General features: G+C 43.6%; 1 protein-coding gene across 2 annotated transcripts in view; it reads right to left on the reverse strand.

The window, feature by feature from the left end:
• Positions 1-26,754, reverse strand: part of efr3a (EFR3 homolog A (S. cerevisiae)) — a 111,376-nt gene that overhangs the window by 70,748 nt on the left and 13,874 nt on the right. For both annotated transcript variants that reach the window (XM_085376987.1, XM_085376988.1), the window contains exon 3: positions 224-300. In XM_085376987.1, coding sequence (XP_085233113.1) covers positions 224-300 — 77 coding nt within the window. The remainder of the gene's footprint in view (positions 1-223; positions 301-26,754) is intronic.

A 26,754-nucleotide genomic window follows, 5' to 3' on the forward strand; every position in this document is an offset into this window, starting at 1 on the left:
TGCACAAACTAGTGTTAGTAAAGGTCTTTAGGAGCGCTGTTTCAGCTGTGTTAAGGTAAAAATCTGATACTTTACTAATCTGGATGTAAAACATTTTCACATTAATGGTAGATTTTATGCAGCGGAGGTCACGTCACACCTGGGTCCAGTCTTTGTGTATTTGATTAGATTAAATGTCCTATAGGGGAGACAACAAACATGTAATGTGTTTGCAGGTACTTACTTTGGGGTCCTCAGGGAAGATGTTGTCCACCAGGCGTTTGTACCTCGGCCTCAGCGGCCCACAGCAGCCGCAAACTCCTGCAACGAAGACAGAAATGGCCATCAGTGAAGCCTGACCTCCAACTTTCTGTAATTAGCAGCTGTCTTCATGCCTCACAGACAACAGAAAACTGGGGGCAAGAAATGGAGCTTGTAACCCTTTTAAGTCAGAGTAGCTGAGGACGAAATGTGGAGCTTTCAATTGGATCGATGGAACCTGACTGTAAAACACATTCACGTTTCCTCCTGTGACTCATGGACGAGCGCCTGAGACAATCCAAACTTACTCTGGAGTCAGGAGCTGGCTCTGATAGGTCACCTCGTATTGACCAACATGAATTAGCATTACAAGCAGCAGGCCGGGAGTCAATACGAAAGTGATGAGTCATCAGAGTCTAGGATCGGCGGCGAAGAAGTCCTCACGAGGGGCATCTGACTCAGGCGAGTTCATGCAGTGTTCAACTACTGCGTACTTTATGGCCATTTCTTTCTAAGCAGTTAAATCCAAGGTGAGAATTTGTCCTTTCCTAACATTATCCAGTAATTCTCCTAACGCAACATGAAACATTATCATCTTTCTGTCCCGACAGGCCTCAAACTTCACGTGCACACAGAGTTGTGAACGCTCTTCCTGACTGATGAACTCGACCGTCAGTGCAAAGTGTCATCAGTGAAATGTCAGCGTTTCTGCATTAAGAGGAGCAGCAGACCACAGCCGAGGGGTCACGGCAGCGCCGCGCTGCCCTGACAGTCGATCAATGAGGCAAAACATTAGTACGAGGGGAAGCAACTCTAAACATCTGAAATGAGAAGGACAACAGCACTGTGCACACTCGAGCCACCACTCATTCTTTATGCTTTGTTTCCTTCCTGGAAATGATCAAATGGTTGAGAGCAGCAGTTCCCCAAACTTTGAGGCTCCAGAGTTCTGATTTGGACATTGGTGCTTTTTCACCACAGAAGTGCTGGCTTAAGAGTTTCACACAGCACTGCATTTGTAAAGGTTTAATAAATGCAAGGTGTTTATGGAAGCAGTAAAAATGTTTAGCAGTTCTGTAACATTGTGTTAAAATAATACAAATATAACAATTTAGACCTTGACCTTAATTCTGAGAGACTAAGCAGGAGTAGTTGTTGTTGTTTTTTTTACTTCAGACTAAATTTGAAAAACTATTGGAAACCACCAAAAATCAATTAAGGAATTAACAGCATGTAAATTTGGCTCAAGCTGAATCCAAATGCAGAGAATCAGAAGAAAGGAGAGAAATCCTCCAAACATGATCGTCCAAAACACCAAATAACACTTCCCAGAATTAAATTTAAATCCATCAGCTGCAAAGAAACGTTTAAACAGTTTATGAAGCCGGGCGTCATTTATTGATATTTCTTAAAAATCAATCAAGCTCGATGCTTTGAGCGGGCAGCTGGCTCACAACCATCAGAAGATCCAGCTCCAAAAACATCTGCACCAACGCCTCCTCACGCTGCTGATGTTGGAACATTTTCCCAGAAACAGGTAAATAAAACACATTCTCACACTTTGCCTTAATTTTAATTTTCTGTGCTATAAAACCTGAAAGAAAAAAAAAAGGGGGGGGGGGGGGCAGCACGGTGGCAAATTCCACCATCAGGCCGGGGCCTTTCTGTGTGGAGTTTGCATGTTCTCCCCGTGTTTGCGTGGGTTCTCTCCGGGTACTCCGGCTTCCTCCCAACGTCCAAAGACATGCAACTTGTGGGGATAGGTTAATTGGATAATCCAAATTGCCACTAGGTGTGAATGTGCGAGTGAATGTGAGTGCGAATGGTTGTCTGTCCCTGTGTGTTAGCCCTGTGACAGACTGGCGACCTGTCCAGGATGTACCCCGCCTCTCGCCCTATGACAGCTGGGATAGGCTCCAGCGCCCCCCGTGACCCTGAAAAGGATAAGCGGAAGCGAAAGGATGGATGGATGGATAAAACCTGAAAAGGAGAAGTTTCCACAGACTGACGGCGAGACAGATGTGGCGGTGTGGGTGTGTCATCAGGATAACACTTTGCCAAGATGTTTCTAATCCATTTATTGACTAAATACCAACATTTTTTTATTTTATTTAATTTTTTTAAATTTTATTTTCAGTTGTTACACTGAATACCAACATTTAAAGGCAGATTATGGGAAACAAAAGCAGAAATGCTACTTTCTCCATATTCCTCCGCTTCCCTCCTCAGACTCAGAACACTAACTTCAGGGATCAGGCCTGGGACATCATTTCCCAGGAGCCCCTGCTGCTGACACCCTTCATAAGATGGAAGGTGACTGCAACACCTCCAGAGAGCAGTCCTCGGGGGAACCTGCAGATTACCAACTTCATTAAGGCTTGTATCAACAACCTGCCGCCACTTTAAAGCATTCATTACAGATCCTACAATTGCCTGCCACATTAGGGCGGCGGGGGGAGCGGCCGTCTGTTAGTGCAACTCGTCGGCTTTAATGGAATTCAGCTCCGACGCTCTACACCTGTAAGCGCGACACAGAGACTCTGACAAAGTCACGTTGTTCACAGCCATGAGCGTGTGCACGTCCCTGCTTTGCTAATTCTGACTTAAATCTTTGTTTTCATGTCTTAACCAAAGTTTTGGCCTCGTTATTGTGACCGTCAGCTGACACGACTTTCATGTCCATCACAGTGTTGCACATCAACAGTTGGGCCTCTAGAATGAGTAAAATCAGAAGCTTCTTCAGATTAAACATCGCGTTTGTGCCTCTCGCTGCAGTCATCTTATACACGGCTTATTTACAGCCTTCACACTTGAAAAGGTGAAGACGCATGAATGTAAACGCGCACATGCTGGGCTCTTGCAGAGACACAGCGTGTGTGTTTGTGTGTTTGCAGACGTTGAGGATGAAGTGGAAACACCTGGGAGGCCGCGGCTCCTCCTGCGCGAGGCGTTCAGGGACAGCAGATGGATCGGGCCAAACACGGCGCTGCAGAGGGGGGAGGTGGTGTGACAGCTTTCGGTTTCCATCCTCGTTAACTCGCCTCTCATTCCAGCGTCCGCAGCAGCTCAGGGTGAAAATGCATCCACCTTTAAAGGACTAGTTTAAAGAGAGGCTCAAGGCACATGTGCAGTTATCATATAATCCCGCTAGCTCCGCCCTCAGAGACCTTCAGGGGTGTATTTAAAAAGTCAGTTTCACTGAGGAAGGTTCCTAACTGAGTGAAGTATCATCAGTCAGATTCTCTGAGCACCATCGGTATTCCTCTACCTCCTGACTACACTGAGGTCAAGGAAAAGGGGGCAGAGGTCAAATTTTGGACTAATCGAGTGCACCCGGGCTCCAGTGCTCAGCTTCCTCTTTGCCAAGCCGTCTGTCTCTTGACAGCTCTAATGCTTCCTTTAACATTCGGTCCTCTTCGCCTTGTATTTTGAGCTGTGATCCTTTTTTGATCAGTTTACCATCTCACTGCGTTTCCTGGACCGCCTTCAGCCCCGCTCAGCTCGTCTGTATGGAGGCACCAACAGCAGAAAATGAACGACAGCAGCTTTAAATTACATTAAAACTAATTCTGGTTTCGAGCATCGTGACTTCAGCGCCATAATAGAGGCGATGCATCAATTCAAGCATTGCGCTGCAGAGAAGGCTGCGCGACTGCTGCGGGCTTCAGACGGAGAGACCGTGGTGGTCGTTCAAACACACAAATAAATTACAAACACGCACAACAAAGTGAGCGGGCTGAGGAGAGGCCATTACAGAGGATGGAATCCATCATCCTGCAGCGACGAACACAAAGGCGGACGGACGTTGGTTAACACGTCCTGACAAACCGCTGGAGTCATGCAGCGAAGCATGAATCGCCACTAAACGTCTGAATCCACTTCTGTCTGCAGTGGGTCTAAATAGCTTGTAACACGTGCTTTAATCACAGTTGCATGTTGGGTAGAGATTTGTCATCAGACAGTTGCTTTGCCCCCGAGCAACACCTGAGTACTAACATCATTTTTCTTGGTTGATATCCAGCCCAGCACAGAGCTGCACGTGTTTGATTAATCAAATATTATGGTTTGCATTTTTATGTGAAGTGAAAATAAGAAGCTAAAGCAGGAGGATCACAGAGCTGCAGAGGTAAGCACGATAAACTCAGATTTCTGAAACTGTTGCTCTGAGATTTTCTGCTCGTTTGTCACATTGAGTCTCATATCTGTGTCTCATTTTAATGAGAAACCAACCAGACTGTGATTAAAATTTTATACTGAACTGAAGCGTCGCGTTTGTCCTTCTCATCTAGTTTAGTACTTTATTTTTCTTTACTTCAGAAAAGTTTAATGATCATTAAACTTTTTAAACAGAAGAGTTTGAAATGTTGGTTAAATAGAAAAAAAACAAACGTGGGGTCGAGTTTGACCTACCGGAGCTCACGAGGCCTCGTCTGTTTGAGGAGCGGTTGTAGCTGAAGGCTCCGTCAGCCTCGGTTCGAGGCACCTGCCTGTATCTCCTCAGGATACCCCTCCTCACGTTACCACAAAATGACGGCATAATTGCAGAAAACTTCAATTTATCCCAACTGTGGTCCAAACAGATCCCACAGCCTCAGTGGGCAGGCATGGGCTTCTCTTCTTGGAGTAAATCCTCCAAAATGAGACTGTCTGCTCAAAAAGTAGATTCTGTGTCCGCCTCACCAGTGACACCAAGAAAACGTTCCAGCTTCACCTTTTCATGCTTTTTCCCTGGTACAGGATCAGCATCACATCTGTGATGGACAACATGCTCAACCACTGGGCTTCGAGCTGGAGCTGCGAGTCTACAATCACCTGGGATTACCCCACGTTCTGGCAGAGAAGACGACACCCTGCCGGGCCTAATGTAGGTCTGTCTACAGGGTCTCGGGTTACCGGCCTCTGTGCTCACTGGAAAACGTAATCCAACACAGAGACGGGGACAAAACCTGGCAACAGAAGAGCCTCAAAGTGTCTCTGACATCATCTCAGAGCAGGAGCTCAGTGAGAAATGAGAGGAACATTAACCTGAGAACCACAAATAAAAGCTTTGTGGTTCCTTTTAATCACATGACAGGACGTCACAAGACTTAAAAGGTAAAAAACCAGAGAAGAAAGGTTCCACAAGCTGGACACAAAAACGAATTATATGCTCTATTCATGAAAATGTAAACACATTTTTAATAATGGTTATACACTATGAAAAAAATGCTTGTAAATGAGCTCCCTTACATCCTTGTTGGTAACACATCCTGTCCTCGTGAGTGGCAGTTTACAGTCAGCCTATATTTATATCTCCAAAACAAAACAGAGAAGAAAGGGTCTGGAAGGATCAGGGCTGGAAGAAGCACGATGACCAAGAGCTGTTCAAATAACTAAATAAATGGAAACTAAAACAGATTAAAAGGAATGATCTAGAAGAATGGACCGGGCTGTCAGGACACGGGCTACAAGTAGTTTTTGGCAAGCTGAGGCATTTAAATGGAAAAGATTCCCAGTAGAAATCACACAATGTGGAAAAGCCTTTTGGGAAAAGTCCTGGGAATGTGCCAGTTTGGTTGGTATAGACATGAGTAAACATACAGCTCCAAAACCAGCCCTGTGTCTGGATACATGAACACCTGTGGACCAGAAATCCAAAAAATGCAAACTGAAAGCAGAAGAACCAACCAGGAACCTCCAGGGATGAAAAATGAAGCCAAGAATTGAACCTCCTCTAATGGCCTCTGTAGGATCTCTCCAAAAACGAGTCAGTCCCCACAGGCAAGTTTACACAATAAATGTTTAGGCCTGCAACAAAGCATGATTGTAGTTCTCTGTGGAGAGCTTCCAGTTCATAACAACTACGAGAGGGGCGCTTTAAATTGTTTACATTTCATTTATGCTTAAAGTTGCATATAATTCAGAGTTAGGGGTGGATACCAGCTGAAGTAGCTGTTGCTGACTGTTATTGGAGAAGCTTCAGATCAGCTAATTCGATTCCACTCGACCTCTCGAATGGGCTTTTTAGTGCAATCAATCAGTTTTGGTAACTCAAACTGTTACTTCAAAGGTTTAAAGACTACTTGTTCTGGTTTTGCTTATTTCCTGCGACACACGTCATCTTCAACTCATTGATGCTCATTTTAAACATGGACAAAGTTTTAATTAATGACGCACTTTTCAGGCTAACCACTCTGTTTCACACGTTTTTTTCTACTCTTGGATGTGCATGATGTCACAGAGTGTAGATATCCTGAAAAGGTCACGTAAGGTAAGGAAGCCCCACCCATCTGCAGGTTAATGGGCTGCCAATCAAAAAGAGTTACAGAAACAGGTGAGATGCTGCACATAAAGAGGGATTATTTTGAACAGTGATTCATGCAAAGCAACTGTAGAGCAGAATATGTTGCCTTTGAGTTGAGGTATTGATACATGGCCTTCTGTCTGTTGCTATTTTATTTCAAGGCTAAAAAAATAAATGATGACACTCAGCACCACTCTACACTCACGGATGGATGTTTTCCCCAGCTGTATAAATGATTACATCACCAATCAACCTACATAAGAGGGCGGTTGTATTTCCTCCTCATTTTCATCCATATTTAAAGCCAGTAAACACATCAGGTTTAGTTTTCTTTCATCAGATATGTTACCCTATACTTCCAGTGGCGTATACAGAGGTAGAATTATGTTCTTCAGACCCTACAGCTCCATGAAAACATACACCTCAAGACCTCTTAAGCATGACGCTGCTGCTCCATCTACTACTTCCATCTTTTCTCCAGCCGTAAGTAAAAACAAACACACCTCCCACCAACGCAACTCTCACCTCTGGCATCGGCCCGTCCTTTAATCTACACCTAAACGGTCTGCAAGGCACGTAATCTACAAGATTAAAGAGTGCCCTCACCCCTGCTGATTAATTCCCTGCCCTTTGACAAGCAGATGAAAGCCATGTTCTCCCTCCCTCTCTCTCTACACACTGTCAATCAGGCGCCCGACAGCATCCTCCTCGCTGCGCCCTTGTTCGCCTCGCGTTTTTGGGGTCGCAGATGAGTGTGCGCGGGCCCGTCTGGCTGTCCTTGGAGATAAGAAAAATTAATAAAGTTGAGTCTGTAATGATAGAAGCTGGATTTAAATGAGCTGTGAGAGCGGCCTGAAGGAGAGCAGCGGGCGGCTGAGCGTGTTATTGTTAAAATTTTCAAGGGAAAGCAGGGCGATGTTATCAGACAGGAAACATAATCCTCTCACTGAAGGACTACAGACGAGGACGCAGGTATTTATATGAAGATATAAAGCTGATACAGATCCATCTTCATCAGCTCTGACACTGATCTGATGCACAAGCATGGTCCCCTACATCTTTTAGAAAGACATGAAGGGAGCATTAAAGCCACTGAAGGACATCCAGGACGTGATGTTAAGTTAATCTAATGGACGTAACTGAGATGATGTCCGTGTGCCATAAAAACCCAGCATGGTTTGGCTGAAATATCACAGAACAGCTGGAAGCATGTCCAGGGTGTTTTCGTGCTTCGTGCTCACACTGAACTCAAATCATCTGCAAGCCCTTCTGAAACCCTACGCCATAACCTGATGTTTACTCGTTAGAAATGTGACAACATGTTTCTTCGACCCAGTCTGCAGCGACTGCAATGGACCCGTTTAGCAGGGCTGGGCTATATTATACCGTTCACGGAAATACCGGTACAATGTTAGGCAACGATAAGAAAAAGAAATATCGCGATAATATGTGTAAAACGCGCATGTGCACATGGCCGAAAAAGCATGGCGGTAACGGAGAATGAGAAGGGAGAAAGCGGATCGTTCAGTGAAATGGATGAACCAGAATTGGTTTGTAAAAATGGTGCCACTTCAGTGATGTGGAACTGGTTTGGTGTTTGTCCGTCAGATACCCATCAAAGCACTTTTTTTTGTAGAACATGCAAGCGAGCCGTCGTTATTACCGTATTTGTCGGACTATGGTGCTCGTAAATCTGGGAGTAATCTGGGTCCTATACTCCGTCCCTTTCAGATCCCAAAGTCAAACGAACACTGCAGCATCACTGAGAGTTAAAAGCTGTCTAAATTCTTTCATCTTTAATAAAACAATCAGCATTGCTGCTTTACCAGGTGTAACTATGAAGTTTAACATCCAGGCATCCATGAAAAAAAGAATTTATTACATTTAATGGAGTTAAAAGTTAGCAGGAAGTTAGCGGAAGTTAGCTCGCTAGTTTCGCTAGTTACCTAAGCATGATGTAGCATGTTCTGACTGAGATTTCTGAAAAAATTCAAATGTACAGCTCTGCTATCACTTCCAACATAAATGAAGACAGGAAACTAAACAGCAGTGACGTTTGTAGGGTTACTGAAGTTGGGCTAGCTGGTATATAATGATGTGCTACGTGATCGCTAGCGACACAGCTATGTTAGCATAACATAAACCGTGAAGCTGCAGGATTTAAGCTAACACTTTTCCACTCGATAAAAGTTAACGTGAAGGTTCCTGGTGGTCAGGGACAAATGCAATCCTATGGCAGGATGCTGTAAACGGACCAAACTTCAGTCAGGAGAACAACTGAGATAATCCATCCACAATACCAGGTTAGTGATTAATATACTGCAACAACATGGGAACAGAGCAGCTGTGATAGAATACAGCATTAATGAATCAATGGTACAGAAGTGGAAGAAGCAAGAAGAATGAGTTGAATAGTTTGATTTATCTGACTGCTTTGTTTCGCTTAATGTGCCTTAATACCCCGTGCACCTTATGGTCCGAAAAATACGTATTTCACTTTTTTATTTGCCACACTGCAGTTTAATGTTGCAAAGCACCTCTTTATAACTTTAGTGGATATTATACATGGTTATGCTCAGGATACGTCAGCCCATTTCTACTGGAAATGCCTTTTGGTTAAACTGTCAGCAAGGAATTTGCATTGGCACTGTTACATTTTTATATAGCTTTAGTGCACATAAAAAAAAAAAAAAAACAGCTGCTTGTTTAAGTGAAAATAAATGGAATGGGTTTTTTTGCGCTTGTAAAGTTGTGGAGTTGTATTTTGTCTCGCAATCAGTTATATTGTGAGTTATATCGTTATCGCAAATTTTCAAATATATATCGTGATAAATATTTTTGGCCATATCGCCCTGCTATACCGTTTAGTGCTGTCGTTTACTGCTGCTTCTTCTTCTGTTACCATTTTTCAAAGAGATCAGAAGAGAATGGAGCAAATCAAAGACAGAAACTCTGCCAACTAGTGTTTTGGTGGTGAAATTGAACAACAAAGCAGACAGGAGCATAAATGCTGGTACGACGTAGGCTCTGCAAGTCCCACCTCTCCAACAACCCTCTAATGGATAAAGCAGTAAAGAAAATGAATAAGATGGGCTTGTAGAGTCAATTTCTCCCTTTTTAAGAACTCATCCATTTAAAGTTACTGACTTAGTTGACTTGATAGGTGGCCCGACACAAGCAGCTGCAGATTTCACCTCCACTAATTCACGACACTGAACCCGACTCTCTCTGCTACACTTATACTGTTGGAATTAGCTGATAAAAATCTGTCTGTGCTCCAGTTTTGGTGAGTGAAATTGCTGTATTCAAGTCTGTTAGTACCAATTAGCAGATATATGAATCTGTCCATTGCACCTGTTGGTGAAATATGCAAATCTGTGAATGCATGTTCAAGAATTAAAAGCAAACTGTTTGTATACGATGTGCCCAACATATTCAAATATGTCGTTTTTATTTCACCTGGAAAGAAAAAAGGACCCACTTTGTACATCCATCTCCAACAGGCTCACTGTCAGTCAGGAAGACGAAGGAAATATGGAAATCTGACACATCATGACTCCAATATTTACTTCACACCTAAAAAGTGTCTCATCAGATCTGCAGCTGTGAGCCTGTTTGTTACATTAACAGTTACACATTATTTATACATGAATGTCTGCTGCTCATACCCATAAATATCCTGATATTTATGCATTTTGAAAATGGCCCGAGTGTTTGCTTGCTTTGAAAACCCTTCCTGTGAATGGCTGGTGGGCTCATTGACTTGCATTACCACATCCTGCTTTTGAACCTTGAAGGACACATGCACAAAAACAGATGATGGCCCATAAATTTACAGCCTCCCTGTCGCTCTGGAGCTGTCCCAGCCAGACGGATATCTAAATTTATGCTGCTTAAAAATCTGTTTTTCCCCCTCAGTCTGTGGCTCGGAGTTGTGGCCGGGTTTCGGCGGTCTGTCAGCAGGATTATCTGACCGCCGGACACACAACTTCTCAAGGTCTCTTATTTATCAGCAGAAGGTGAGCTCGCTGCACCCGTTCCTTTGCAGAAATGCTGTTTATATTAAAGCACAGTCGGAGAGCTCAGATGTTCAGCTGTAAGACTTCTGCCTATTTTGTTAGTTCAACCTTAGTTTGTGAAATGCTGGGACCAAAACACTGATCAGATTATCAGATTTATTTTCCCTGCATGCACTGCTACCTTTCACATCATAAACGTGGCCACTGCGAAATGAAACTGTGGAGGCTAAACTTCTGTAATATGTGGATTTTTCTCCAATTCGTCTCTGGCTCGAGTAAGATAAGGACTACTCTTCATTTTATTCCCAACAATGGGCAGGATGAAAGAGTTAGGATGTGCTGTTATTTAGGAAGATATTTTATAATGAGTTTCTGACATGAACGATGGGGTGAAACACCTTAAACTTCTTAAAGCTTTCAGGAAAAAAAGAAAATACAGAGTGAGCTGTTAGGGTTACATGAGCCGGGGCATTTAGACCTCAGAGCGAAAGGACAACATTCATTTTGGGACATTATAAAAGGGAGTCGAGCAATACAGGTCGAGGGAGTTTGGACTCATAAGCAGAGTAATAAACTCTCCTGTGGTGCTCAATATTACTGCGACCTTTCCTCGATGTGCAGACGCAGGATGCCAGGAGGACTCATAAAACAGCCTGTTTAGTCCAGTTTGTTTCTCATTTAACGAGTCAGTCTGTTGGATTTAACTCGCTGTCTTTGCAAATATAATATATTTGTTCCATTTGGTGCGATCAGTGACATCAGATCTGATCTTTCAGCCAGAGTTTCGGAGGAAACGGACTTAACTGAGACCAAAAAAAACATGCTGCCAGTATCATCCAAACGATACCAAAGCTATCACAGACTAAGCTAAGCTAACTAGCATGCTATAGCTGTGACATTACTCCAAAAGGTTTGCTCCCACGCAGCCTGTGAGTTGTTTGGTTAAAATTATCTTCACATTCAAAACCAGTCAGGGAGTCGGCATCATCTCATATACTCATCTTTTTCTTTTAATCCTATTTTTGGACAATCTGTGAAAAGCTAAAAACTCACCCATCACAATGTAGACTACAAGGCCCTAATTATTTAATCTCTAAATGTTTATATCATTTAATCTAAAAATACGTTTAATTGATCCAACATGAACTAACCGAGACTTTCTTTGTTTGAATCAACAAATAATTTTTTTCCTCCACAAACTGTGATGAGGGTAAAGTTACGTTCAGGTGTCTGTACAACAACTTCATTATCTGGTCGTTTACACTTCTTTTTTGAATCTTCAAATATTAATTTACATTACAGTTTATTTCAATCTCAACGTTGAAGCTATAATAACCTCTACTAATTTTAGTTTATTGCATTTGTTTATGAATTATGCAAATACCCTCTCTGCTAATTACTCCCCCCCCTCACCCCCTCACCCACAGTGTCTGTAAGATAATATAGAGCAAATACTTCTGCTTTGGAGAATTACGCTTACCTTTATACACTTTAACAATCACACAACATCTCAACCTCATCTAGAGTTGACAATTAAAACGCTTCCCTCCGTGCTTCGTGTTGTATTAGTTAACACATCTTAAAGCACGTGCAGAATTCGTTGAGTCTTAATTTGCATAATAAATCTACAAGTTAAAGTTTTTCCCTGAAACCAAGGATATTCACCAACACTTCCCTTATTTATACAGTAGAGAGATTTGCGATGGTATCGCCTTGAGCGCTCTCACCTTCCCCGTGGCACTGCCTTATAAACATTTAACCAGCAGCCACAGGAACAGTCGGCGCCTTGTGATAAATTTGTTATGTTCGAAAGTGAATTATGATCCAACTACAGATAGTGGATTTGTTGCGGAGGCGGTGGAAGCTCAGTGTTTCTCATTTAAATATTTATGTAGAGGAGACAAAAGAAGGAAATGGAAACGGAGTCAGATGAAATCTGAGGGTTCACGTTTCCTAGATGGTGAAGAGGAAGGAGGCGTCACGGGGAACTTGAGCTCTCTGCAAACGCTGAGGCGGGAAGGTACAAGTCTTACAAAACGACAAATGGATTATTTTGCTTTAAGCACAGTGAATATTAACCCCTAAAACAGAACAGAGGGGACAAAAAATACTGCAGTTTTATTTAAAGCTACAGGTTTCAGGTTTAAATACTTTAAAGTGAGTATTACTTCATGAATGTCTGCGTGTTGGTGACTGAGGTCACAGTTGGGCCAGACCACGAAGGACTGTTTTATAATCCTTTATTAAAAGATAACGGCTTCTCAAGGTGTGTTGGAACAGATTCCTGATGATGTTAAATGTTAAAAAGCAGTAAAGGATGCACTAGAAAAACATCAAGCACTCTTTGACTGGTAAAGGTAGACTTTAGTGTGTCTGTGGGGTCAACAATACATCACTGACAGCCATGCTTCCCAAAGCATCTTCTACTTTTCCAGACTTAGGTCAAGGAAGCCAAGCAGGTAATCCAAATGTGCTTTGTTCCCAGCAAAATGTTGTTGTGGGTCCAGCTCAGAGTCTCCTCCCATCCAATCAGATGCCTGGATCATCTCAGCTGGATCCTTTCCCCGGGATCTTCTCCAGCCATGCCAAGCTCGTTTTCCATGGTGGACCGCATACAGCTCACTTTGATCTTAAAATGGGCTGGAACAGTAAATTCCTCTGTCAGCGTAAAGAAGTTTTCCTACACATTCAACCCTCGAGTCTTTGGGTTTAAATTGTAAGAAATAAATGTGTAAGATTAGAGAGAACCTCTGCTTTTGATAATTATAGTATGAACAGCCATGTCTTTACCTCTTTCATCTATTACCTATCAGTAAGAAATGCTGTGAAATTTACGGAGTGTCTGGCAGTCTGGCCCCTGGGCCTTATGTTTGACACCCCTGCTCTACAACGAGCTCCCTCTGGATGTCCAAGCTCTTCATCGCATCTTTGAGGCCGTACCGTTTGAGAAAATGCGTTTTGGCACCTGTGACCCGTTTAAGACCTGAATTAGTTAAAAGGTTGAGTTCTTGAGAAAGCAAACCATTAAATTAGTCAAATAAAAACCACAAAACAGTAAGTGGCTGTTGAATGATAGAAAACCTGTTCAACATCTATTAAAAAAAAAAAAAAAAAAAACCTTACAAATTTACATGAAGAATAAAACTTAAAGCTAATTAATGCCAGTTCTTGCAGACTTCTTGTCTTCTGAGCAGCAAATGACCGAATCGGAGCTTCATAACAATCTGCAGACGGGTTCTAAAAAGCAGGCTTCCAGCAGGAATAAAGGCTCTTAAATAAATCATCTTCTCTCCACGACACTCAAATGATCTACGTGACCTCCTGATCCGAGCCCAACAGACCACCATCAAGATGAGGGAACACAAAGCGACCTCTTGAAAATCCACAGGAAGTCCAAGATGGCGACTCAGCAGGGTCCAGCATTTCAACATTTTCAGCAAAGGCCAGCGGGGATCCTACTCAGCACCAGTGAGGTCGAGCTTATAATGCCGACCCAGAGAGCGCATCCGGCGACATTTGGGTTTTAAAAAACGCATTCAAGAAACAGAAGCTGCTGTCTCCCAGCCGCCCGCTCCATCAGTCTGACACAGAGGGGGTAGCTAAAGCCGAGCGGCTCGAAGAATGACTCCAACGGCTGAGCCGGGAGATCCATCAAAAACAGCAGGGAGGAGGATGATTGCTGAGCCGACCCATCCGTCTCTGAGCAAATTACAGCCACCGGCAGGGAGAAATCAGCCAGCATAGACAGGGAGAGGTGGATGCAGGGGGAAGAGTGAGGAAAAAGCGAGAGGAGGAGTGAAAGAGGGGAAGAAAGGAAGGAAAATGGGGGTAAAAAAAGGGACAAAACAGAACAAAAGGTTTAAAAGGGCAAAAGACTTGAACGGGTGGCATCACGGGTGATGGTAGAGGGAGAAAAACAAGAAGGGAGAAAACACTGAAGAGGTTATGAGGAGGAGGAGAGGCTACAACCTGACAGATGAGCCCAATATAAAGACCTCCACCCTCCCATCCACCTCCCAGACAAGGAAGCTCTGGAGGACACTGAAGATGACGACATTAATCACAGATCTGACGTCCAGACCAAAACTTCACTTGTATGTATTTGCTAAATAATGAATCGCAGCTATCAGGACGTCTTTAAACCAGCCTTCATTTCAGGGGAGCAGCTAAGTGAAAGAGTGAGCTGCTAAAACTGAAGCTGGTGGGCATCCAAGAGGAGGAGCGGGGTGGTGAGAGTCAGCGCCAGCACACAATTACCTGTCTAAGCCTTTTATCGAGGGAGAGAGGCGCAGCGAGGGGATTTAACTCGACATTCCTCTTCATAAATCCTGAGAGCTCAGGATCCCTCAGTGGTTATTGGATTGAATCACTTTCTTAATGTCTCTCAGTTCAACTCTTGGCAAAGAATGTGTGTTATATTAAATACATTAGCCTGAATCAAAGAGCTGCTGGATGCCAAACTGCAGCCTTAGAGCTGGGGAAGCGGGGGGTGCAAACGAGCCGTTACTGTTGTTGCAGAAAGTGTTGGAAATACAACGTTCATTTGATACATTGTGTTTGAAAGTGTGATGGATTCCCTCCTCTTTCCCATCATCTTCTAACTGATGAAGAATCTGGTTCTTCCTGTTAATAAGGAGTTCTTCCTCACCACTGTCGCCCTGTGCTGCTCATAGCCGATCACCTGATTCCTAGTTTCTCTCTAATGTTGCAGAATCTCTAAATTACATTATAAGGAATCTAGAGATGCTACCTGAATCTAAATGATGAGTAAGGTGAGGCCCAGGGGTCCTTTTGTAGAACCATCTATTACACACACTTCACAGATCGTAAATCGATGGAGCAAACATGGCAGGTGAGCTGATGCGGCCCTAAAAGAGCCAATCAGGTAAAAATCTGTGCTTTTGACGTTTCTGTGCTCCAGCACAGTATAGTTCACAGGTATTTTGTCTGTAGGTCGGCTTTCCATGAATAACACATGAATAACATAATTTGCCTTAAAATAAAATAATTTCTCTCAGCCTCTCCCTCACCGAGTCGTGCAGCTTTTTCTTCTCTTAGCGGTGACAGCTGGTGGTCTCAGCCTCACCCTTCTGTTCAGATAGAAACTAATAAAGTAAAACGCTAAGTTTGTCATCAGCTGCCAAGTGTTTTTGTTTCACTTTGACATTATTTTTCACATTAACTACTTTTGTTTGTTTTAAATTGACGATTGTTTACGTTCACTGCATTTTTTAAATTTTATTGTTGCATATACGTTTATTTTTTATTTTAACTCTTAATGTAACACCTGCCAATAAAAAACAACATGGGATTATTGTTGTTCTTTGCACACAGAAGAATAATTAATAAAAACTTCATCACATCATCATTTCACTCAGACACGCCTGCAGACACACACTTACACACACACACACCTTGAAGCACAAACACACAAAATGTGATGCATGAAATCCACAGCAGAGACGTAGGAGAGACGCACTGTAATAGTTCGATATCCAGAGGCAGCATTACAACTGCTGTGTGCTGCACACGAGTCACAAACCACGAATACACACCGGGAACACGTCCTGCTGCATGACTGCTGCTCTTTTACAGCTCTGTGTCACGTGCACGTAGGTGTAGATGATACATGGCAGGTGTGCACGTGTGTGTTTGTGCCACAGCACATGAAAATAAATAAATCGGGGCACATTTAATCACTTCCTGGTCAGAGCTCCACGGCAGGAACAATTTAATGCAAATGTGAATACAACTCGTTCAGCAGTCCTGCTAACAAACACAGTTTTAAAAAAAGTAAAAACAGGTCTGGCACTCTTCACGGAGCCATTATGTGTCAGTGTAGAGCCTCAGCTAGGAGCATTCCCTCTCTCCCTGTCATATCTCCACCGGCTGTGGTGAGATGAGAGCCGTCAGTCTGATAAAGAAGCTGCTGTGAAGTGTTTGCAGTGGAAGCTGAGGGGGGATTCACAGGATCTCTCACTTAACTCGTGCTCCAGAAGAAAGCCGACAGGCGTGACTGACAGAGACTACAGCTGCAGATACTTCAGGGCAGTCGCAAAGTTTATCACGCTTGGCTACAGCTACACTTATGGACTGAAGACAGGCCTTTGATTATTACGTTTCACTGTTGTAGTGAAAGCTCTGTTTGGTTTTCATGGTAACTTGCAGCAAACAAAGCTGACAGTGTTTACGGTTGTTTAATAGTGTGAAAAAAAAAAAGAGGTAATGAACTGATCCAGTTGCTGGATTAGATAAAATGTCACAGCTTCTGATCTTTTCTCAACTAAACCTCAGCAACAGTTGACAGAAAACAACATTCAGATGATCTGTATTTTCATTATAAACTAATTCTGTGACCTCAGCGGCAATAAAATCACATCTATTCCCATCTAGTCGTAGTTCAGGACCACCTCAGTCAACACGGCTGACCCCGCTGCTTCACATCACAGTCAAATGTTTATCTTCCCGCTTCCATCCGCCAGGCCTTCAGCTTTATGTCAGCTCACAATGGGAGTTCAATTGGACTGATGGAGGCGCTGCCCCCACGCTGTGATCTTCAAAAACCCCGATAAAACCCAAAAAAAGGAAAAGAGATCAAAACTGTGCTTCCCTTTTTCCAGAGGTGCTGTGAAACAGGTTTTTCTGCCTCCTCGTTTTGCATCCTAAACAATGAAATCTGACCAATAAAATCGCTTCTTACAACCAATGAGCAAAAACTTTACAGTAACAGCAGGAAAACCGAGATGAGGTCGAGTACGGGAAGCGCGGGAAAAATTCAATCCTAAAGCTTTTATCAGCTCATTTCTCCTTCAGATCAAATTTCAAAATATTATTTTCTATTCTTCACAAAGCAGATATGTTGGGACGGCCAGGCTGTGAAATGTTGTCAATAAAAACCTCTTAAACCACATTCAAAATGATAAAAAAAAGAGCAAACAAGCTGTTCACCGAAACAAACACATTTACTATCCAGCTCAGCTGCTGAAATATCGAAGGCTGAAGGGCACGAAAGCAGTTAAAATCAGCCTCTGGTCCAGCAGGATATGAAGGTTTGAAGTGGAGCAATTTTGTGCTGCTTCCTCTCTTGACAGACAGTCTCAGTTTCTCTATGAGTCAGCAAATGGACTGCCACAGGAAGCGATATGCAGCACTCACGGGCATATGGCGCTGTTTACGCAACACCACTTGAGTTTACTTGTGCTGAAAAAACACATCTGCTAGGCGCAGCGACGCAACGGCAACTCAAACACGGCTCAGCGTGGAGGAAAAGTGAACCAAGAAGAGCATTTGGTTGAGTTTGCCTGAGGTCAGAAAGTTGTTGTTTTTGGATGCATCATGTCAAAGTAAATAAGAATATGGTTACACAAGAACGAGTGTATAGAGCGACATGTAAAGTGGCCATTAAAGGAACTACAGTTCTCAAAAAGGGAGACTCCCATGTTAAAATGTGCAGCAGTAGGTGTGGCTGAGGGTGAACTGCAAGTAAAAAGCTTCAGTTTTTGTTAATAGGACGAGGACACACCCATTAAAATGACAGAAGTTACAGATTCCAATAGATCCCAGTCAAGCGCCATCAAACCTGCTTCCTGCCACAGGATGGCAGTAAACAGGCACTGGGAGGTGTTTTATGGTACAGAATGCTGTTTGAGGTAAAGAAGGACTGTAGCACTGCGTGCCTCGCTTGACCTCACAGAACAGCCATATTACATCATGGCACTGGGATGATACTTATGGACCTGATCTCGACCGTCTCTGCGGTGATGCAGCTGTTGTGAAAGTCATGAGACATCAACTCTCCCCCTTCCTATAGGAGACACTACAGGACATTAGACAGGCAGCTCGCATCATGATGTGCGTCATGTGACTGCAGCTGCAGGACTGATGGCTGTGCAGTAGACTGAATGCAGTGGAGGCCAACATCAGGAAGCACATCATTAAGGGATCACAATAAATCAGTGAAAACACAAAGGAGATGCTTCATCTACAGCCCAAACCTTTAATACCATTAAATGCTTAAAGATTTTCATATTTCCAAGCAGACAAAGACATCCTGCGTTTGGTGTACAGCAGAATACCAGCGTTGAAATCACTGCACTTTCACCATGTTGGAAAAATATATGAGCTAACAGACTATCCCAAAGGATAGCCAAGTAAGCTAGTGGAATATTGAAAGTTTGTTTTGCTAAAAGGCCAATCAGAGGTTCCCTGGTATCTTTTGGCTTTTAGGTCACCAAACACTGCAAAATAGAAGATTTGGGTCATTTTTTCCAACGAGCCAAACCCAAGCTTTCTGAAACCAAAGCAAGTTTGAAGTTGAGTCAATATTTCTATGTAGCATCAATGAAAATATTCAACTTAAACCTGTTTATTTTTGCTGTGGGTTCATAACTAGAGACTAGAAAGGTGAATAACACGATCCTAAACATTGGCAGCATGTGGGTAATTAAGCATTATTCTCAGTCTTGAGTACATCTCTAAATAAGTGTAAAGTCTTTCACTGTAGAACACGACTATACGCGTCCTTCAATGCTCCACAAACGGATGAGCAGCCTAGAAGGATTTCTACATTTACACCTTGGAGCTAAGGCAGAAATACCACGATTTACTGCATCTGTGCAGATTTTAGTTGGGATTTACAAATGCGAGTCTCTCACAGAGATCGAAACAAAGATGTTACAGAGACGATCAATAGAAAAACATCCACGAGGCTCCTGATGAGATGTAGTGGAAACTATGCCTCGGCTTTGGATGAATGACTACAGACAGACCCGAACTGTTCAGCAGCAGCTCGTCCAAGCAGTGTGTTCATTTGGCTGCAGCCACACTTGGAATTTTTGCTGCCACAAATAAAAACTGTCACCAGCGTACGTACTCGCGCAACCCGAATATAGACGCTCGACCGTTCTGACATGTTGCTACTGTGGCTGTAATCGCTTGTGGCCAGTCTGTCAGCCAGCGCTGGAGAGCTGTGACTCGATGAAATGTTCTGGTATGCAAATGATTTAACATGATGATGATGCGCATTATATTTTTGCAGATCTAACTCAGTGATATTTTTACTGAATGCAGAATATCTGCTGCTTTAGTGTCAGCGAGGTCCACGTGAAGCGAAGCTCTGCAGGCAGAAACCTTATAAAAGACATCCTGCTTCTTTAAAGGCAGAACGAATCCAATTAAGCGGGACTGCCTCTGAATGAATCTATCAGCAGCCCCATCTTCTCGATCGGCCAGAGACTGAATTACACTGATCACATTAGGAGTTCAGCCACTGCCATTTCAATTAATCCCGCAGCAAAGACCGAGATTCCAAGAACGCAGTATTCTGGAAAACACAGCGGTTTCCACTGACCTCAGCTTCATTAGCAAATCTGAAAACATCGAGGCTCGGGCTATAACGCTTTGCTCTGGGCAGGCAGCGTGAAACTGAGCGGCGAACAGGAGTGCGGATCAGATAAATGAAAGGCACGTGGTCCCAACATGCCACCTTTTCCATGTCAAACCTCTGCGATCTTCAGTGGGTGAAATTACAGATTCCTTATTGCACACAGTCAACCGTCATCCATCCACTTTATTCTGGAAAATCGTGTTATGTGGAGCTATTATTTATTATCTGTAACATGCTGCTTAACAAAGGTTCTAATTACATAAAAACTGTGAATCATTCATAATAAAGTTGGAGCAGGTTTCCAGGTAAAACAGTAAACCTGCTGCTGGGAAACAACGGGGGTGTTGGCAGGTATGATGACTGAAATGCTAAAGCCAGAAAATGTTGACTGAACAATGATTAAGTCATTTCAAGCAAACACCCAGCTTGAAGCTCACAGTCGCACTCGGATTACGCTGCTTTTTATTTAGTTTCACCTAAAAAGTAGCCAAGAACAGAGAACCAAGCACATTTGTAGAGGAGCCTCTGATTGTGATGATTTATAGAATTAATACAGAACTATATAATCATAATATTTTACATAACTGTGAACTAGTTTTATAAGAATCTTTTCGAGTGGAGCTCAGACTGTGACCTTCCTCAGAGATGAAAAGCTACAAATCCAAGTCGACTGTGGGTGAAATATCTGCAAAGTTAAATGTCAGCAAAATGTCTAAAAATGTTAATGCAGAATAAGAGCAGAGAGAAAACTGCCAAAGGAATAAAAGAGAGGGACATTTTGAAGGTAGTTAGTTGTGACTGAAATTCAGGTTTTGATTTCCTGGTTTAGCGGTTTCCAACCCGGCACGCCGCTCAGATCAAGAGGATCTGACAGGAGAAAGATTTAAAACCACAATATGAAAGAAGACTTGATGCGACGCATGAAAGTCCTCACATCTGACTTCTGATGTCTGATCTGACTGAAATTTGATGCAACACATCAAAGTTTATTTATGCTTCTGTCACAAAGCATCTCAGATGTCATATCTTACATTATAATGAAGTCTAAGATCAGGACTCAGTCAAATACAGTTTGTAACCAGACTTTCAAAGGCAGGGATTACGCTCTCTGCTGATGTGGACTCGGAGCTTAACTTTCATTTGTCTGTGGCTTTTACATCAGTTTTACTTCTGTAATAGCTCACGTGTGTTCCTCACACTCCAGACATGCCACACATCTATTACAGGATCATTTTCAACAATCATCATGTTATTCAGACTGCATCGGGGTACGACTTACTGGAAAACTCAAACAACATTTCTAAACTCCTCCCCATCCAGCATGAAAGCATCTGATCTGCACTGACAGGAAACATGTTTCTTTTAATGGAAAAGAAGAAAACAGAAAATAGACAACAGAACATAAAAACCGAATGCAAAATTCACACAATGCAAAAATTACATTTAAACTAATCACAGGCAAACACTTCGCAGTAACAAATAAGTGAGATACAACAACTAAAAGGCTTAACTGAAGTGACACCTGAGGTGTGCCGACAGGCGGGCCGTGAGTCTCGAGTAGATCTGGTCTAATCTCCAAGACCTTTTGGAAAAAGCAGATTTTCAACAAATTGCTCCTGGGCGGCTGGAAGATGTTGGTCTTTCAGGATATTTTTAAAACGCTCAGTAAGCACAAGCTGACAAATCACTTATCAAACCAGTTATGACCATAAGGCTCGTAAATCGTGGACTGGTTTTAGATACGAGCACAAGCACAGCAATAAAAGACCCAAAGAAAATAAAAGACAAAGCGCCTCCATTGTTTCCAGGCTTGTATTAGATTAGATTAGATTAGATAGAACTTTATTAATCCCTCGGGTGGGTTCCTCTGGGAAATTCGATTTCCAAAAAAAGCACAGCACCGACAGAAGTTACAGAGTTACAGAATATTTTATTTTTATATATATATATATATATATATATATATATATATATATATATATATATATATATATATATATATATATATATATATATATATATATATATATATATATATATATATATATATATATATATATATATATATATATATATATATATATATATATATATATATATAAATAATACACACACACACACACACACACACACACACACATATATATATATATATAAATACAGAGACAATATAAATAAAATATACGAAGGGGATAAATAGAATAAATAGGAATAAAAATAAAAATACAAGTGAATTGCACATTTCAAGTATTGAGTCTATTGCACCGTTGACTATTTACAAAAGTATTGCACAAAAGGTATTGCACAGTGAGGTGAAGAGGCACTACAGCTTAGTTGTTCCCCCCTCCTTTGTCCTCCTGTTTCCCCTCCCTCTCCCCTCCAGAGAGGAGTTAAACAGTCTGATGGCGTGTGGGACAAAGGAGTTTTTAAGTCTGTTAGTTCTTGTCTTTGGGAGAAGCAACCTGTCACTGAACAGACTCTTCTGGTTGTTTATGGCCGTGTGCAGAGGATGTCTGGCATTGTCCATAATGTCCATCAGTTTCTTTAATGTCCTTTTCTCTGCCACTGTCACCAGAGTGTCCAGCTTCATGCCGACCACAGAGCTAGCCTTCCTGATCAGTTTCTCCAGCCTGGATGAGTCCTTCTTTGCTGTGCTGCTCCCCCAGCACACCACAGCATAGAAAAGTACTCCAGCAACCACCGACTGGTAAAACATCCTCAGGAGCTTCCTGCAGATGTTAAAAGACCTCAGCCTCCTGAGGAAGTACAGTCGGCTTTGGGCTTTTTTATACAGGTGCTCTGTGTTGCATGACCAGTCCAGTTTATTGTCCACCCACAGCCCGAGGTACTTGTACTTGTTGACCACCTCCACCTCCTCCCCCTCTATCTGAACCGGCAGTGGACCTGCTCTAGACCTCCCGAAGTCCACAACCAGTTCCTTAGTCTTTGAGGTGTTGAGTTGCAGGTGGTTTGTGTGACTCCATGCGACAAAGTTCCTCACCAGACTTCTGTACTCCTCTTCCTGATCATCCCAGATACACCCCATGATGGCCGTGTCATCTGCAAACTTCTGAATGTGGCATAATTCAGAGTTGTAGCAGAAGTCAGAGGTGTACAGGGTGAAGAGAAGAGGGGACAGCACAGTTCCCTGTGGTGCTCCTGTGCTGCTGACCACTGTGTCAGACGTGATGTCCTTCAGCCTGACGTACTGTGGTCTGTCGGTGAGGTAGTCGGAGATCCAAGCCACCAGGCAGGGGTCCACCTCCATCCTGTTCAGTTTTTCTTGAAGCATACAGGGCCGGATGGTATTAAAGGCACTGGAAAAGTCAAGCAACAGGATCCTGACCGTGCCTTTTCCCCCATCCAGGTGTGAGTGGGCTCTGTGTAGGAGGTACAGGATGGCATCCTCCACTCCGACACCCGCCTTGTATGCAAACTGTAGTGGGTCCTGGGCATGTTGTACCTGTGGTCGGAGGAGGTTGAGGAAGAGCCGCTCTAGAGTCTTCATAAGATGTGACGTCAGTGCCACCGGTCGGAAGTCATTCAGCTCATTGGGCCGGTTCTTTTTGGGGACTGGGACGATGCAGGATGTCTTCCATAGGGCGGGCACTCTCCCCAGTCGCAGACTGAGGTTGAAGACTCGTTGTAGCGGCTCCCCAAGTTCAGCAGCACACGCCTTTAGCATCCTAGGACACACCTTGTCTGGGCCTGCTGCCTTTCTGGGGCGAAGCTTCCTCAGTTGTCTCCTGACCTGATCCACTGTGACACTGGGAGATGTTTGGGAGGAGGGGAGGGGGGGAGATGTCTTGCTGCTGAGAGAGGGATTGGAGGAGGGGGGTGTCATGGTGTCAGGAAGGGGGGGAAGCGAGGGAGGTAGGAGAGTGGGGATTGGACTCTGTAGTGAAGGTGAGGGTGGGGGGGTTGTGGGCTGGTCAAACCTGTTGAAGAAGTTGTTAAGTTCGTTTGCCTTCTCCACAGTCCCCCCCACTGTGCTTTTCTTGGTGTTGTGGCCTGTGATGGTTTTCACACCATTCCAGACCTCCCTCATGTTGTTCCTCTCCAACTTCTGCTCCACCTTCCTCCTGTAGGTGTTTCACCTCCCGCTGTGCTGCCTTCATCTCCTCCTTCACTTTGCTCCTGAAAGCCTTCTTCTTCATGTTGAGGACAGCTTTGACTTCCTGTGTTACCCACGGTTTGTTATTAGGATAACACCGTACCGTCTTAGCAGGGGCGACCGTGTCCACACAAAAGTTGAGGTAGTCTGTAAGACAGTGTGTCGCCCCCTCTATGTCCTCACCATGTGGGCTCAGGAGCACATCCCAGTCTGTGTTGTCATAACAGTCCCTCAGAGCATCCTCCTTTTCTGGGGTCCATCTCCGGATGGAGCGCGTTGTGACCGGCTGCCTTTGGACGAGGGGTGTGTATTGTGGCTGTAGGTAAACCAGGTTGTGGTCTGACTTCCCTAGTGGGGGGAGGGGGGTGGCTCTGTATGCATCTCTCACATTAGCATACAGTAGGTCAATTGTCCTGTTGCTCCTTGTGGGACAATTCACAAACTGGTGAAAAGCAGCCAGAGTAGAGTCCAGTGTGGCATGGTTAAAGTCTCCAGATATAATAATGAAAGCCTCGGGGTTTTGTGTCTGAAGTCTTGCTGTGACTGTGTGTATTTTCTCACAGGCAGCTGTTGTGTCGGCCCTCGGAGGGATGTAAACACACACACACAGATCACATGACTGAACTCCCGAGGTAGATAATATGGCCGCAAGCTAACAGCTAGCAGCTAGCAGTATCTGAACGTATGTGAAGAGCACCTGTGGCATCAGCCATCAGAGCCGTGCAGAGCTCCTGTAACAAATGACTTCAGTCTCTCACACGTGCTGTTTGGATGAGCGCTGCAACCTATAATCTGGCACAATCATGCATTCAGAGAGTGTATCCTGATATATCCTTGCCTGCTACAAGCAATGACCTGCATTACACTCTCTCTGAAAGCCACTACTATAACCAATATCACAGCCTGCAGCAGGGAAATCGAAGTGCTGCCTGCCATCAACTCCTCACTCGCTGAGAAAACCGTTTGACTCCAAGCTTGGCTCTAAAAGGAAAGCTTTAACCATCAGACTGCTGTTGGAGCTACATTTAGTTAGCAGACATGCACATCAGTGAGAGCCCTCATAAAGACGTGCAGGGTGTACCGCAGGCAGGGACTTAATTGAGCGTGAAAGGCAGCGGATGACCTCTGGTGCTTCAGCGCTGCCGCCAATCAAACATCTGCCAGCCTGAAGCGGAAGGACGACCGCCCGCTACCCAAACACGCACACGCAGTCCTTCATGCTCAGCTTCATCTGGGAACACAGGCCGAAGCAGCTTCAGATACAAGTGGATTAACTTCGTGAACTCTGTGTTGGTTAACGAGTAAATGTGAGGCAGCTGATCGAGTCGGCCATGTTTGAGAGATCTCGTTTACAAATGGATGCCATCAGCCCAGAAAGACTTCCTGTGACCAATCAAATTGTTGTTTTAGCTTTAAAAAAAAAAAAAAAAAAGCTGTTTTTATTTGGTTCTTGTCCTTTTTTTAAACCATTGATGAGCTAACCAAGCAACTGTTAAGTACTAACGTGTGCAACAAACACAACAGCAGTCTTATATTGTAAAGACCCTGCAGCGTTAATCAGACGAGCCAATGAGCTGCAAAACAGGAGAGCTCTGAAGAGGAAAAGTAGAAAACTTTCATGCTAAAATCTTTTTGCATGAAACAGTTTTTGCCATTTATGCCTCCAAACTTTGAACAGCCAACATCACAACACGAGGGAAGGAAACACTACGGCTAATTGAGCCACACGATTTGAATCCAAATCAGGATTCTGGCTTCATACAATTTAATGAACACGACCTCATACTGCACCACGCAGCTCCAAGTTTCCTGGAAATAGTCGGGATGAGTAACAGTGTGTTAAGAGACAGATACACAACTGACACCAGACGATGAGAACAAAAATTCAAACATCTGGCACAGCAGAACGTGACGAGCTTGTTCCCAGAAGAACGTCGTCATCTGTTCTTTGCAAGTACTTCAGATTTAGCATAAGTGATGAATACCTGTAGAGCTGTGTCTATGACACAAAGCAACGTAACTGACTTAATGAGCTGCCAGCAAACACAGCACAAACTGCAGTATTATTAATGCGTGACGACAAAGTAAAACAGGTCAGTGGCTGTGAACATGAATCGCCCAACATCAGCTCAGACGTCCATGAAAGCGAGCGTGCGCTCTGTCCATCTCACCTGAATCTCCAGCCAGTCGTGTTCCCCTTGGCAAAAGGTGAGAGTGCAATAAACACAGTGAGCACCGAAGGCTTCAGGTAAACGTGATGTCGGCCAGATGTTGACTTCATTTCCTGTTGTTTTTTATGCTCTTCTCAGCGGTGCACTGAATTTAGGTGAATGAGGAACAGTTTTATTTTGATGCAAAGATTTGCACTATACATAAAACTCAAAGCATAATCCTGATAAATAACCTGATAAATATCATTGTGGTCATAACTGCACCCGTAACAGATAACTCCCCGGAAATGTTCTAACAGCTGGAACCAAACTACAGCAGCTTATTCCCAGAACCTCACGTGGGATGCTGAGATTTCTCTCACTTCTCGCTTGTTTTGTGTCTCCTGCATAAAAGCAAAGTTGAGCCATTCAGCTCCAGCTCCAGCGAGCTCCTCCTCCATTTCTGAAAGTCGGCGACGTCGGACGAGCCGATGGGTTTTCGACATCCTGCGAGAAACAGTCACTCAGGTTTATCGCTGCTTTTTGGCTGCTGTGAAAAAAAT

This window comes from Diplotaxodon limnothrissa, linkage group LG18, assembly GCF_057381915.1.
Source record: "Diplotaxodon limnothrissa isolate DT_005_m linkage group LG18, D_limnothrissa_male_GT1.1, whole genome shotgun sequence".
NCBI classification, from domain to species: Eukaryota; Metazoa; Chordata; class Actinopteri; order Cichliformes; family Cichlidae; genus Diplotaxodon; species Diplotaxodon limnothrissa.